The 15423-nt window shown below is 36.2% G+C and overlaps 1 protein-coding gene across 1 annotated transcript; it reads right to left on the bottom strand.

The window, feature by feature from the left end:
• Positions 1-292: 292 nt before the first annotated feature.
• UCH3 (ubiquitin C-terminal hydrolase 3) lies at positions 293-15071 on the bottom strand. Its single transcript, XM_086458176.1, has 9 exons — positions 14911-15071; positions 13904-14035; positions 13712-13750; positions 6236-6341; positions 3932-3990; positions 3737-3811; positions 3292-3349; positions 3012-3088; positions 293-644 (listed from the first exon to the last, which is right to left on the bottom strand). The coding sequence occupies exons 1-9, from the start codon at positions 14992-14994 to the stop codon at positions 546-548; spliced, it is 729 nt and encodes a 242-aa protein (XP_086314302.1). The 5' UTR covers positions 14995-15071; the 3' UTR covers positions 293-545.
• Positions 15072-15423: the final 352 nt, after the last annotated feature.

Raw genomic sequence — 15423 nt, 5'->3', positions numbered from 1 at the left:
TCCATCGTTTCAACAAACCTGCCTAAAGCCTTCGGCAGCCCAAATGAGAAATCACCAGTATGCCTTTTAATTATTAAGGAACCAATTTACTGCAACATTAGGTCTCTAGAATAACTAAAAAACATGATTATACAATCCATCTAATAAATAATCAGATGGTCAGGGTCATCTAAATAGCCATGTACACATTTTTTGTTTTCTTAGGTGGGAAAACTGGGATTGAACATGCACTCTAATTGGTTAAGGAAGACGATAAACTTACTTGAATTGTTAAAAGCCCAGAAATAAGAAATAAGAAAAAAGAAATCTACTAGATATTCTTCATATATAAACAATTTAAAGTAATCTACAAAAGATGTGATTTATATTAAGATTTAAGGCAGAAAGAGGACCAAAACTGTCCCCGAAAAAATAATAAAAATGCTGCTGGCATTAGTCTCCATGGTTTATTAGACTATTAACTGCGATGAAACCTATTAGATGGAATGTGGATTGGATGGGCTGATACTTGATCTGTCAGGAGAAATTGGATCAAACTGCCTTTTTTAAAAGGCTCCCTCAGCTTTCCTAGAAAGTGCAATGACATTAAAGTTTATGGAGTCTGGGTTTTTTTGGATTGTCGCTTTTATGACTTTCGCCGCATCCTATCACCAAATAAAACCATAACAGGAAAACGTGAATTAGAGATCAACCAAGCATAAGAAATAAATATATTAAAAAAAAAAAAAATCTTGTTTTTATGTCCTGCAATGCTAAAGTAGAGACCAAAACAAGAACTTGCAATGCAGATTAGAAACGAATAAGGCAATGACATAGACTTCAGTGCCAATAACAATAAATTTAACGAAGCTATAAATTTCTAGAATGATAACTCTTTATGTTCAATAATTCTAGCCAACAATACAAAAATTGCTGATTGGGTAGAGTCTTGCGGATTACATGATCTTCCCACCAAAGTTGATTGTCTGTAGTCAAAAGTTGGTTTCCTTCAAGCTTGGTTGGTATTATGGTAGGTCAATCCCAATTGGACATAATTCTAGGATGGCTAGACTAAAGAATTTGATTTAAAGATCTGAGGTAGCAAATCTACCCTCCAAATTTGATGGAATAGAAGAGAGGTACCCGAACATGAATCAACAAAAGATCTCCTCAGGAAAATAAAACAAATAAGCTTCTGGGGTCAGCCAACACACACACACACACACACACACACACACACACACACGCATATATGGGTCAGGTTGGGCAACCAACATTAGAGCCAACAATTTGTCCTATACGGCTTAAAAGTTTCGGATTGAGCTGATTTTTTGTGAGGATGATCTCTATGATGAGGAGATCATCCACACAAAAAATCAACCCAATCTGAACTTTCTAACCCCATCAAAAGTGATTAGAATTGTGGACCGTCGATTTTTTACCGATATTTGTAAACCACTTTAAGAGATCATCCTCACAAAAAATCAGCTAAATCTGAAACTTTAAAGCCGTATAGGAAAAAATTGGCTCCCTAATATTGGCTGTCGAACACCACCCTATATACACATACATTGAAAATGTTGAATGTGGTCATGCCTCTCCAATGCCCAGGCAAGAGGGTAGAAGATGATTTCCTCGTCCATTTAGTGATAGGCCATGCCCATGATACTTGGTTAACTATAATGCCCGGCTGAACATGGACTATCAATAAGCTCATTACTGATTGCATGAATGAAAAGGAAAAGCCTAATGGAATTCAGCCGGATTTCGTCCATGCTGATATTAGTCATTCAAGTCAGAAGAATTTTAGATCAGTCGATTCTCCCTAAAGTACCAAGTGAATTGAAACTGGTGACGCTATGCACATTTCAAATTGCTGGCAAGGGCATGGGAGAATGCACATGACAGGGATGAATGAGAAACACAGAGGGGCAAAGGTTGAAGATATTGGGACTTGTAGATAAGGTTTAGATTTCTGTTTTGTTTTAGATCTTCCTGACACGATAATATTTCCACTAAGGCGAATATTGATTTCGATTTCTAAATTAAACAAGCTTGGATACATCTCTGTTTTGATGAAGGGTTGATTTATTTTAGTGATTAGTATTAGTATTTAGGTTTATTTTTATATTTTATTAGCCCATAGTTTTAGTGTGTATGTTTGGAGCCAATTCGATAGCTTTGATGTATATTTTTATTAAGTTTATAAGGGTTGAAAATTTAAGGGAGATAACGTTATGAAAGCTAACGTATTTTTGTAATTTTTATCTGTAGGTTAAAGATAGTTTAGGTATTTTGCTCTTTAGGATTTTGTTTTTGAATTTAAAGACATTCTTATGTTATTTTACAAGAATTTTGATGAATGAATAAAAATATTACAAAAGTTTTTGTCTTTCTTATTTGAATGTTGGTGAATTCGACTTGGTCATGCAATGAAAATCATTGGGGTGATTTCATGGTAAATCTATTATCTTTTCTTTTTAATTTTAATTTTAATTTTTATGGTTTGAACACATCAAGAATCCTCTAACCTCATCAAGACATCCACCAAATCCTCTTCCTAAACCATAAAACTTATACCATTAATCTCTTCTCCAAATCTAACATATACTGTATTACCTATCCCTATTTCATACCCCTAAACCTCATTACAACACCTATTGCAAAATATTTTAATTGCAAAACTTCCTTTTTTAAAAAACCCAATTGGCCATTCTTGAAACCTTTCACAATGGCTAATAAAACCCTCTGGGCTTGAAACCTTTTCTTGAAATCCCTTTCCCTCAACCCTTAATCATTTCCTTTACCCTATAAACCTAAATCCCTAACCACAATTGTAAAATGTCGCACTTAAATCTCACAACCCAAACCCTTTTTGGGTTTACCCTAAATTTTTAGGGTAATCCTATTGTAACCCAACTCCTTAACCCACTCCCAAAACAGATTCCCTACCTCGTATTACATCTACTTCCCTCTCCATCTTGCATCATAGAACAAATCGAAACTTTAAACCTTGGATAGAAAAGGATTACCTGAAGTAAACTACTAGGTGAAGAAGCACCGTGAGAAACTGGCTTTGACTTTCTTCCATCAAGCTCATAGAGTTCTCCTACAAATGCACAATTTCATAAACATTTATCAGTAAAATAGATAACATGCTCCAAGCCTCCAAACAGATAACCGTTGTTATATTTTAGTAGTTGTTTCCAAATTGTGCATCTTTAGAGCAGAACTAATCAGTCATTGTTGACACACTATATTCCTACCATTTGAAACAATGAAAAGAGAAATCAACTACCCAAGCATCCATACCATTCACACACACGAAGCAAATAAAATGAGTGTCCACATTCGTGTTGATATTTGGAGCCTGTTGAGACAAATTCAATGACTTATGTAAGAATTCCAAATATTATAGTTCATATGTAGAATGCCCCAACAAACTACAAGAGAAATAAACTAACTGCCACCATTTTAATCCTTATCTATGGACTTTAAAGACGTTAAAGAAACCATAATTGACCTCTTAGTCCTTTCTAGTCTGCTCTGTCAAGATAATTTAAAAGCCATAAGACCACATTTTCTTATCGAATCATAGACAAGCAGCAGATGGACAGCCCGAGTAAGAACTCTAAACTATGGCAATTTTAAGCCAAATGCAAAGATTGGGTTTCCAAAATTAAACCCTTATGGGAAGATGAACTTATTTATGATCATAAAGAAATTATAAAGCTGATTATAATTAACTTGCACTTGCCTCTGTATCACCAGCAGTAGCTGCGACCGAATGTGCAGCCTCCATTTCTCTGTCTTTCTCAAGAAAAGCAGCACGCTATATAACACAAGCATAAATAGAAAAATTAACAGTTAATCTATCAACTAGGGAAGAAAAAGGTGAACTTTTGAGCTATCAGATATATAAAAGAAAAGAATATTAAAGTGGCAACAGAACCTCCATTGGATCCATGTTAGCCGTTGATTTGAAAAATCTATCCAAGTATGATCCTTCAACTGAAAATAATAAGATGAAGACATGGTAAACAGTATGCCATAAGCATTTTAAAAAAACATATTCCTGATCTTCCAGACAGCAAGATAATCTAACTCTTTAGTTGTGTCTTGTAAAGGAAGTAGGCGTTTGGATAGGACTCCTTGGCTACTTGTGACTCTTGCGGGGAGTTAGAAGTCGTTTGGATGCGTTTGGATGAACAACTCATTCAAAGAGTTACTCCGCGCAAGAGTAAGAAATTACTCTTTGTGAAGAAGTCGAGAAAACCTATTTCTCAAAACTCATCTTGCGGGGAGTCAAAATCTAACGGTTCGTTTTACCAAAATACCCTTAACTTTATTAATTTTCTATGAAAATATTCCTAATTCATTTGCCCTTAAATCAAACGAAAGAAACCTTTATTAATATTAAATTTTTTTTTAAAAATTTTTGAGTATAATGGATTTAAACACATTATATTAATATTTATTATATTATATTATTATTATTATATTATATTATTATTTATTATATTATATTAATATTTAAAATATTATATTATATTAATATTTAAAATATTATATTAATATTTATAGTTAAAATGTCAAAAACAATATAGTTTGAAGGCATATTATGACACTAAAAGACAGTCTGTCAATTTTTTTTTAATATTATGTCATATTATGTGAAAAACAGTCCGTCAATTTTTTTTTAAATTTTGAGTATAATGGATTTAAACACATTATATTAATATTTAATATTTAAAATATTATATTATATTATATTAATATTTATTATATTATATTATATAATATTTATAGTTAAAATGTCAAAAACAGTATAGTTTGAAGGCATATTATGACACTAAAAGACAAAAAACAGTAACTAGTATAATATAAGGGTATTCTGGTCTTTTTTCTAAAGGTCATGAGAAGTCAGTATGGTTCCCAAACAGACTTCCAGCACAAAAGTACTTCTGCTAGTACTTCATAGAATTGATTGCCAAATGCCATTTCTGCACAGAATTACTTTTTCAGCTCCTCCACAGAGTAGTTCTGCTCCTGTTCTTTGGAACAGTAGTTATGTTCCTGGTATCTAAACAGGCCCGAAGTATTCTTTTAGCTAAAAATTTTCATGCTTCAATAAATATGGTTCACACTTCTTAATAACAGCATCTTTCAATATAGAGTTCCAAAGTTACGATGTACATTAGCGTAGTGTAGCAAATCAAGAGAAACATACTAAGGAATAAAGATGTGGAGATCAAAGGTAGCAATGGGATAGACCCTAGAGTACCAAGGCACCATGGTACTACAGTATCTGTGGTGGTTCACATTTAGGGCTGCCAAGTGGTATATAAGTAGTCCTGAACCGAACACTAATTAGAATCTGCAATTTATAGACCGGGATCCAAAACAAGACCAATTGACCATACAAATCCATAACTCCAAGTTATAATAGAAAATCTGTGCATCATGGTAACTAGACCTAACTTGATACCAGGTCCAAAAAGTTGGACTCCAACCCAAACAATTGGGTATTCAAAGATACCAAAAACCCAAAAAGGGCTATATCAGGCTGGCAGCTGATGTTAAAACTTCACCATCTTTCCAACGGCTGCAATTATGTTTAGGGTAAGATCATTCTCTATCTATTCTTTTTTCAAATTTGGAGTAGCTATGAAACATGGGTTAACGAAGCCATGGTATTATTTTTAGTATTTTATTTAAGTTGAAATTGACATTGAGTGAATAACTTTTTAAAGTTAGTATTGCATTGCTAAGTATTTAATACAACATAGGGAGAATGAGGACATGGTACATATTTATTAATACATAATGATTGATTGATGTTTAATGTTTAATGATGGATTTTATATTTCAAAGTAGATTTAATCTATGATTTGATTGAATTTTTCCCATGACTCGAGATTCTGGATAATGAGTTGGGTCCTACATTGTAGATTGAGTTATGAGTTTTCAGAATTCAGGGTACGACACAAAAGGCATTGTTATTCAGACTTGACAACATAAGAATCTTGGCATGTGCTAAACATTTGAGTATGACATGAAAATCTAGCAGAACCAAATTGCATAAAACAAAGCTTCTGTGTTGCATATCCATCATAGAAGTGCAGCTTTTAAGAGCCACTTACTGCACAAACACAAATATAATCTTCTTCTTTCTTATTTTTCCCTCATTTGTTAAGTAAACATAAATATAATCATGTATGATCATTCATTAAAACTGAAAACAAGCAATACTTACGAAGCTTGATCTCGGAAGATACATTCCCAATGGCATGAAGAAGTCCAATTGTTCCACAAGCATTTCCCACAGTTTGCTTCAAGAAATAAACTCTATCACTTGGTTCCTATCATTAATAGGTCATATGGTACTATTAGTCTTTATATAAATGCTAAAAGAAAGAATATAAAGACGTTTAAATAACAAGTGCACACTCAAGAGCTGCCTGAAACATAAGAAAACAAAATTAAACAGAACAACAAAAATTTCTTCACACCCTATTTTGTGGAAAACAACTGGAATAAACAAGATTTTTTTTGACAGGCCTAAACAAGAAAATAAAGACGTGCAATTAATCTGGTTCATGCCATTTTTTTGTTGGTGATCCTATCTTGTGGAAAACAACTGTACTAAACAAGTAAATAATGTGCAATTAATCTGGTTCATACCATTTCTCTAGCCATTATCAGTAAAATCATGATCCAACTGTTGGAAAGAACAAACATTGAGAAGTGGGAAACCTAACAATCAAAAACGTAAGTTAAATGCCTAAATATAACAAAGTTAACTTCAAGCATAGATCATGAGCTCGAGCATTTTAATGGGTGGCTTACTTCAAGGCACTTGAAAGAGCAACTATGATTGTAGAGGGATTAACAAGAAACATGGTGACAAGCGGGGCATAAGTGCATAACATATTAATGAGAAAGAGAAATTTCTTTGAAGGCCAATAGACGAACAAGAATCTGAGGCGGAGTTCTAAAGTTGGTACCACCATGAATTACATGGGAGTGGTTGCAGTGGAGCAGAAGCTAGGTGGGGGAAGAGAGGAACTTTTCATGAGGATAGGAGAGGAAGTGGACAGAGAGACCAGTTCTACAGTGAGGATGAAAAAAGTTCCTAATGAAAACCCAAGGGTGGGAACCAGCCATATATGGAGGCTAACATGAAATAGTAGCAATTTGGAGGCTGGGGTGCACAACTCATTGTCTTAGAGTTTTCTTCAGTCGCGCTTGGTAGGAATGTTTGAAAAATGCGAAGTGGACCTAGCCCATATTCAAGCCGGGTAAATGAGAAGTGGAAGGTGCAAGGGAAGGTAGGGGTGAAGAAACTACCAAACAATATTCTTCTTTGTAGTCTGTTTCTTGGAAAAAAGATGGAAAGCTTGGTTGAGCAGCCTACCCCCTCTTTTTGAATTTATGAAGTTCACTTATGAGTTGGAATGTGCAAGGACCAAATGGAGGGAGAGATAGATGAGAGTATACAATTTTTTATTTTGTTTGATAGGTAAAACAAATTTATTCAAAGGTGGTCGAGATGACCAACCAAAGCAAGTACAAACAAAATACAGCCTTACATATAGCAAAGAGCATCCCATCTAAATACCAACTCCTCAAAGAAAACCCCTCTAAAAGCTACATCCACCTTACACCAGTAGAACAACAACCCTAAAATAAACAAGACCATGTCTTGATGAGTTCTTTCGACAAGCATAAAGATTCTCCTATTCCTCTCCAACCAAATTCCCTAGCTAATTGCAAAGGGGAGTAAGGCCCAAAGAGTTTTCTTCCTACCCGTGAAGCCAATTGAACTCCAACTTGAAAAAAAAGACAAGGAAGGAGGTATAACCCAAATAGCATTGAAAGTTGCAAAAAATGAGCCCAAATTCTTCCCGCAGAAGGACAATAAATAAGGATATGATCATTAGATTTCCCACTAGCATAACACAAAGAAGAAAAAATTCGACTAAATAAAACCTCATCTGATAAGATGATCAAGAGTGAGAAGTTTATCAGACATCGCTAACCAAGAAAAGAAAAAACTTTTGAAGGGACCTCTACCTCCCAAATAGAGGCAACTGGAAATGAAGCGTCTCCATCGGGCACTAAAGATGCCCTGAATGAACTAACCGAGAACCTTCTCAGCTTGTTGCAAGTCTATTCCCAGCCATCCCTCCTGGTAGGCTTTAAGTGCCAGGATAGGTTTGCGAGCTCTTGAATTTTCCAATCATAGAAGGCCCTCCTAAACTGAAGTCCCAAGAGACCTCATTCCCCTCATGAATTATGAAGGTAGAAATCGGCATATCCTTTTTCAAGGATAGCTCATAAAACAAAGGAAATTGAATAGATAAAGTAGTCTCACCATCCCACTTATCTTCCCAAAATCAAACCCTTTCGTCATTACTCATAGAAAACGCTATCCACTTTTTAAAATCTTGACTCACCTTAACTACTCCTTTCCACACACCACACCCAAAAGAACTCTTAACCTCCCCACTTTCCCACCCAAACCTTTTTTCACCGAATTTCCCCCTAATTACTTTTCTCTATAAGTTGTTTTCTTTTGTCCCAAACCTCCACAACCATTTGCTTAGCAAAGCTTGATTAGACAACCTAATACCTTTGATCCCAGACCACCATTCTTCGGGGCACATACAACCTTCTACTTTACCAGATGATATTTTCTAACGCCTTCCCTGTCATTCCACAAAAACTCCCTAATCATCCTTTCTAGTCTAACCTCAACGATTTTTGCTATAGAGAATAAGGACATGTGGTACACTGGGATGCTCTCTAACGCACTCCTAATCAAAAGGAGCTCAACCTTTTGTCCAACTTTTCGATCATCGGGTCCCAGATTGACTTATTTCTGTAAGTTGCACTAAGAGGGAGCTCCAAAAAGGAGGAAGAAAAGGACTCCACTTTGCACCCAAACATTGCAGCCCATCTGTGGATTTCTGTCACTGAACCCACCCTAGACAACTTACTCTTCCTATAATTGACTCTAAGGCCCAACATATGTTTGAAACAACTAAGAAGACCTTTCAAGGAACACACTTGGTTAATCGAAGCCCCCATAAAGATTAAAGTGTCGTCCGTAAATTGAAGATGAGTAACGCGCACGTGCGTGTGCCTTAGCACTAAAACCCATTAACTCCCCAAAACTTCAGCTACTAGCATGAATAGGAGAGGAGACAATGGATCCCCTTGGCGCAAACCCCTAAAACTTTTAAAATGACCTACTAGACTCCCATTTACCAAGATCGAAAAACAAGCCGAAGTAACACATTTCAAAACTCACCCAATCCGTTTTCCTACCAACCCCATCTGATACAACATATGCCTCAAGAAATGCTAATTTACATGGCCATAGGCTTTGTGGAGATCAATTTTCCACACCAACCCGAGATTCCCTCTCTCAACCTTGAATCTATACATTCATTTGCCACCAAAATCCCATCCAAAATTTGTCTCCCCTTCACAAACGCTCATTGTTTCAAACCTATCACTCCATTGATCACTTCTTTCAACATCGAAGCCAGGACCTTTGAGATAATTTTAAAGTAGAGCTCAATAAACTAATAGGCCTAAAATCCGCTAAATTCTCAGCCCCTTCCCTTTCCAAAATTTTCAACCCATAGTCCAGATAATTCCTCTCCTGCAAGTCTTTTACCACTTTCAGAAGATTGACTCCAATTGTTGATAAACCATTTACCCCAAAAGACCGATCTGATGGGGAAGACACAACTATGAATATAAGAGGGTCACGGGTCAATCTAGGGCAAGATAAGTGAGCACATGACACTCAGGAGTGGAAGCGAATAACACAACACTCGACACTCCCCTTCACCCATAAAGGTGGAAAACTCTCTGTGTGACCTATACGAACCTAGAACTCTAATACCATGTTGACAAACCATTTACTCCAAAAGATCAATTTGATGGGGAAGGCACAACTATGAATATAAGAGGACCACATGTCGAATTGGGACACAATACGTGAGCATGTCACACCCGATAGTGGAGGTGGATAACACAACATTCAACACTCCCTCCTACCCATAAGGGTGGAAAATTCCTTTGAGTAGACTTGACCTCGTGACCTATACAAACCTAACACTATAATACCATGTTGACAAACCATTTACCCCAAAGACCGATCTGATGGGGAAGGCACAAATGTGAATATAAGAGGGTCACGGGTCGAATTGGGGCATGATACGTGAGCATGTGACACCTTGTAGTGGAGGCGGATAACATAACATTCAAAACCAACAACTTTTAAAGAACACCATTGAAAATCTATGTGGCCCTGGAGATTTTTCTCCATTAATCTCCTCTATCATTTAACTTCTTCCTCCTCAAACGGTCTCTCCAACCATTCCTGTTGGTCAAACGATATTTCATCAAACTCCAACAATTCGGGGAAAGGGTTCTTTACAAAATCCTCCTCATAAAGTTTTCTATAAAAATCTACAATGTCATCCCTTATCCTTTCCTCCCCCTCGAAGCTCACCCTATTAATAACTACTCTTCTTAAGTTATTGAATCTTCTTTGTGCATTCGCTACTTTATGGAAGAACTCGGTATTATTATTCCCCTCTTTTAACCATTGCACCTTTGCTTTTTTGCTTCCAAGTTACCTCTTTCAATAGAGAAATCTTTCGAAATTCAGCTTGCAGGTTTGTTCTTTTCACTTTCTTCTCCATGGACAAGCTTTGCCCTTCCTCCTTGTTTAAGCCTTCAATATCCTCAAGAATGTCTCTCTTCTTTATATCCACTCTCCCAATCTCCACATTTCACACCTTTATCTTTTCCTTTAGAGCCTTGAGTTTTCGTCTGAACACACACTCTAGGTTCCCAACAAAATCAACTCCTTCCACTACTAATCCACCCTTCTCTTGAAATCCCTTATGCAATAACCACATATTCTCGAACCTGAATGGTCTTGGTGTTCTAATTTGTTCACCAACCTCAAGGAATATTGGAATATGATTAGACATAAGGTTTGGCACTGAAAACTGAGAAGAAATCCCAAAATGACCCTCCCTCCCACTCTCTTGAAATTAAGAATCTATCCAGCTTAGACATGCTCGTCACTTCTTGGTTATTTGACAAAGTAAACTCCTTTCCTTCCAAAGGGAGATCCACTAAAGCAAAACAATTCACAAAAGCCCCAAAATCTCTCATTTCCCTAGAAATGGTGCTACCACCTTTTTTATCATGAGAAAATCTCACAACATTAACACCTCCTAAGTACCAAGGTTTATCCCAGTAATAGGCCACGTCATTTAATTCTACCCAAAATTGCTTTCTATCGCTGTTCCTATTTGGGCCATACACCCACTCAAATTCGTTCTCCACCTCTTGAAACAGAATGGACACTGTAAAAGGACCTAATAGATTGACCCAAAGCTTCACTTTGTCCTTATTCCACATTACTGTAATACCGCCTGAAGCCCCCAATGCTTGAATCCAACTCCACCGAATATTTGTGGCGCACAACTCCTTAATAACCTCCTCATTACACTCCTTCAACTTTGTTTCTTGCAGGGCAACTATCTGAGGCCAATTTAACCGAAGCAACGCCTTGATTGCAACTCTCTTCTTCCTGATCCCCAAACCTCTAACATTCAACAAAAGCAACTTAATCATTGACCACTTTTAAATGTCCCATTGTTCTTCCTTCTGGAACCTTCCACCAAGGGAGGATGATCACAAATATCCTTAACTAAGTCTTTGACCTCCTTTTCTAACCTAATTCTCCTCTTTCGGACAAACCCTACCATTGGCAATTTTGCCTAAATAAGTTGCTACCATTCTTCCCCTAATCTCAACACTGGTACCCTACAATCCAACCCAATATGATCATAAACTTGTGGAACTTCCGACAAAAGTTGCTCAGTAGCTACAACTATTCGATGTAGGATACCCCAACCCAACATTAGGCGTACTCAACCAAACCTCCCCAGGAACTCTACTACCATCCCAAGGAACACCTAGACATAGTGCTAAGTTTTTCAAATAGTCCACTAGCTACTCAAACACATCTTGTGCCGATAGCCCCTTTAATTGCTCATCCAAATCCTCACCTATAATCTCCTCTTGAGCTTGGGCGGTAGGGATAATCGAGACTTATGTATCATTGCAATCACCTAAACCCACTTTGCCCTCTTGAATCAACAGGCATGAGTTCTCAATCCTTCCTAAAGGGGGACTCCAATGCGGCTGACCCTTGGGGTTCACTGAAAAAAATCCATGTAGTCAAGGCAACAATAAACCATCTTTTTTATAAGTAAAATTTATTGAAGAAGAGGACAAGGAGTTCTCAGAAAAAGAACAAGAAACAAAGAAGCAAGAAAAAAAGGCAAAGAAAACAAATCAAATCGACTACTCCCTAATTACATTCTCCCATCTAAACAAAAAGTCCTCAAAGAAGAAAATCCTAAAATCCTAAAATCCTGAAACTGCTTGCACCAATAGTACATCAAACCAAGGACAATGAAAATTATCTCATGCAAGTTGCTTTCCTTCCCATCAAACGTGTGCGAGATCCTCTTTTTCCACAAACCCCAACAAATTGCAAAGGGCATCAATTTCCACAATTTCTTTGACCTGCCAGAAAGGGAAGGGGCCCAACTAAACAAAAGGGAAACAAACGAGCCAGGCAACAATAGACCAATGCAAACAACAAAGATAAGAAGTGTGCAAAGTTGCACAAAAAAAGAACGAAACCGACCACTTTGACAAGGAGGGAAACAACCAAGACAAAGAAACGGAGGAGCAAGTTGAAAACAGACCTTTTGTAGGCCAGGCCATTTATGGAGTATCCGCACTGACCATCCATTGGTGACAAGTGTGGATTAGGCATTATTCCTATGGAGCTTGGAAGATAAAGTGGGTGAGAAAGATGGTAAAATCGATGGGGATTGCTCCTTCCAAAGTGAACTTACTGGTTTGCACAACTATCTATCCCAATCTGACCAAAGGAGGAAGGCTTTGCCTCATCGAGCAATCAATGCTTGATGGATGGAGTGAGGTGGAAGCCAAAATCAAGGTGGGCCTAGGTTGGGATCTCATTAATACATCCAACCTAGCTTAAGTGTGGAATCTTGCACCCACAATTCATATTAGATTTTTCTCGTTCTTACCACCTAAATCATGATACATAAATCTTTCATATTTCACAGTCAACCATAATATTATTGTTTGTACCATTCACATGGTCTAGATTATCCTTAATTTTCAAGTCTAGATTATCCTTAATTTTCAATTAATTTTTGGGTATTTCAACGCTCAATGTGTTCCTTAATATTTCATATTGTCTCATGCTTGATAGTCCATATTAGCCCAAGACCAAGAGTGAAAATTGAAGTCCTTGAAGAAATTATCTTCTTTTTTTTCATAAATATAAGTCCTTGAAGAAATTATCTTCTTTTTTTTCATAAATATAAGTCCTTGAAGAAATTATCCTACATATGCAAGGTGGTATTCAATTAGGAACATCACATAACCTGATACAAAAGAGCAATTTCTTGTCTTCTATCCGGAAAAAAAGAAAAAATCAATGAAGAAACAACCAAAGAACAATTATTTTTATCAAGAAAAAAGATCTAATGTTACAATCTCCCCAACATTACCAAAAATAGCATCATTGTAAATAATAAATAAATTAACACTCTATGTAGAAGAAAAATCCCCCCAAAACACTTATTACCTTTGTACTATCTTTCTCCAACATTCTCTCTGCTTCACTCTGAAACAAGTGGCATTTCATTTAATAATTCACAAATAGATGGGTTATAAATTACAATAAACCGAAAGAATTATCAATAACTTCCCTAAACTAGTAAAAACACAAAACTGGAAAGAAAAAAAATAGAAATGATTATAGAGAGGTGACAAACACCTCGGTGGTGATGGGGAAAAGGAACAACACAGCAAGTACGGGCTTTGGAACCATTTCCAGGAGTTCTTCATCCAAGCCATATACATCGCAGAACTCAGCTTCATCCTCTGGAAGGCCGAGACCCCAAAGGAACTGTATCATGAGGAAAACCAGGAACATATTAAAATCTCTCTAATCAAACAGAAAGGATTAGTTATATTTTGCAAGAATTAAAAGTAGCATTTTTTTTTAAAAGGACTACAATGGAGAAAATTACAAAGTCAATTTAATATTTAAAAAAAAATTTCATTTTAGTCCACAAATCAAAGTAAGTGGCTAATGTTGGTGAGAAATAAAAAAAAAGACATTTCCTAAGATCAGGCGACGTTGTTAGTATTCAATTCATAAGGCACAAAAGGTGCCACATGGTGTTGAAAATGATCCGAGGCCCAGATGACTTGCCAGAATCATTTTGGTACCGTGAAAAAGACAAGATACCATGGACGAGATTAGGTATTTCTGGTTCACAGATTTGCAAAAAACCCTCAGTGTTGTCAAAGTCATCTCGGTATCATTCGTGAATGAAACAAGGCAAAAATCATATATTTAATAAACTGGTGCCAATGTACATGTTCGAAAACCAAAACTAAAAAAAAGAAAAAAAAGAAAAAAAAGAAAAAAAAGAAAAATGTTCTGCTCTCAGGCCACAAAACTCATTAAGGTAGTCCAGGTACTTAATCCCCACACTTAAACCCTGATTTCTAACTCATAATTCTCGGTATAATCCTAAATTCATGAAAATACACATTAAAACAAACACAAATTACAGTTCTTGACAATAAAATTCCACAATTTAATGAATTACAGGTATTAAAAAAAAATTCAAAACCCTAATCTGAAGAAAAATTCGAAGCAAAATTTTGCAGAGATTATAGAATCTATTCGTTTCTTTCTAAATGATCTAAATCAGAGATGAGATTGACAAAGTTAGTTTCAAACAAAATATGAGAGACACAGAGAGAGATTGCCTGATTCATGATTTCAGGGTTTGCTTCGAGAGGAAGCCATTTCTTAGCAGAAGAGCTTTCATCTGGTGATGGTGTTGCATCCATGGCTTTTTAGTGAAAAATAAAATCTGGTTTTTTAAACTCAGAACGAGTATTTATAGAAAGAGAAGAAAGTACGCAAGCCTGGTAGTGGTAGGCACGTAGGGTTCTCTCTTTTAAGGAAAAGATTCGGTTAATTTAGATGTACCCCTTCATGTTTTGGTGAATATTTGAGATACCCTCCCATGTTTTTAAGTTGATTGGATGCCTCCCTTGACCACAGTCCTCAACATAAATCTCCGAATGAAAAGTCCATAATCTCCAAGATCTTCGACCTCTTCGTAAACTATTCTTAATATATTAATATTGGGAATCTTTCACGATTACACTTAATTAAATGTGCTAACCATCAAATCAGATGAATTATTTGTTAATCAATATAAAGTGAAGGTAATTTAAGAAAACTAATAATATGTATATTGAATTACAACCACT

The sequence above is a fragment of the Akebia trifoliata genome, chromosome 11 (assembly GCF_017979445.1).
Source record: "Akebia trifoliata isolate Shusen 1 chromosome 11, ASM1797944v1, whole genome shotgun sequence".
In the NCBI taxonomy this organism is placed as follows: Eukaryota; Viridiplantae; Streptophyta; class Magnoliopsida; order Ranunculales; family Lardizabalaceae; genus Akebia; species Akebia trifoliata.
The sequence above is the reverse complement of the archived record's forward strand: the minus strand, read 5'-3'. Positions and strand labels throughout refer to the sequence as shown.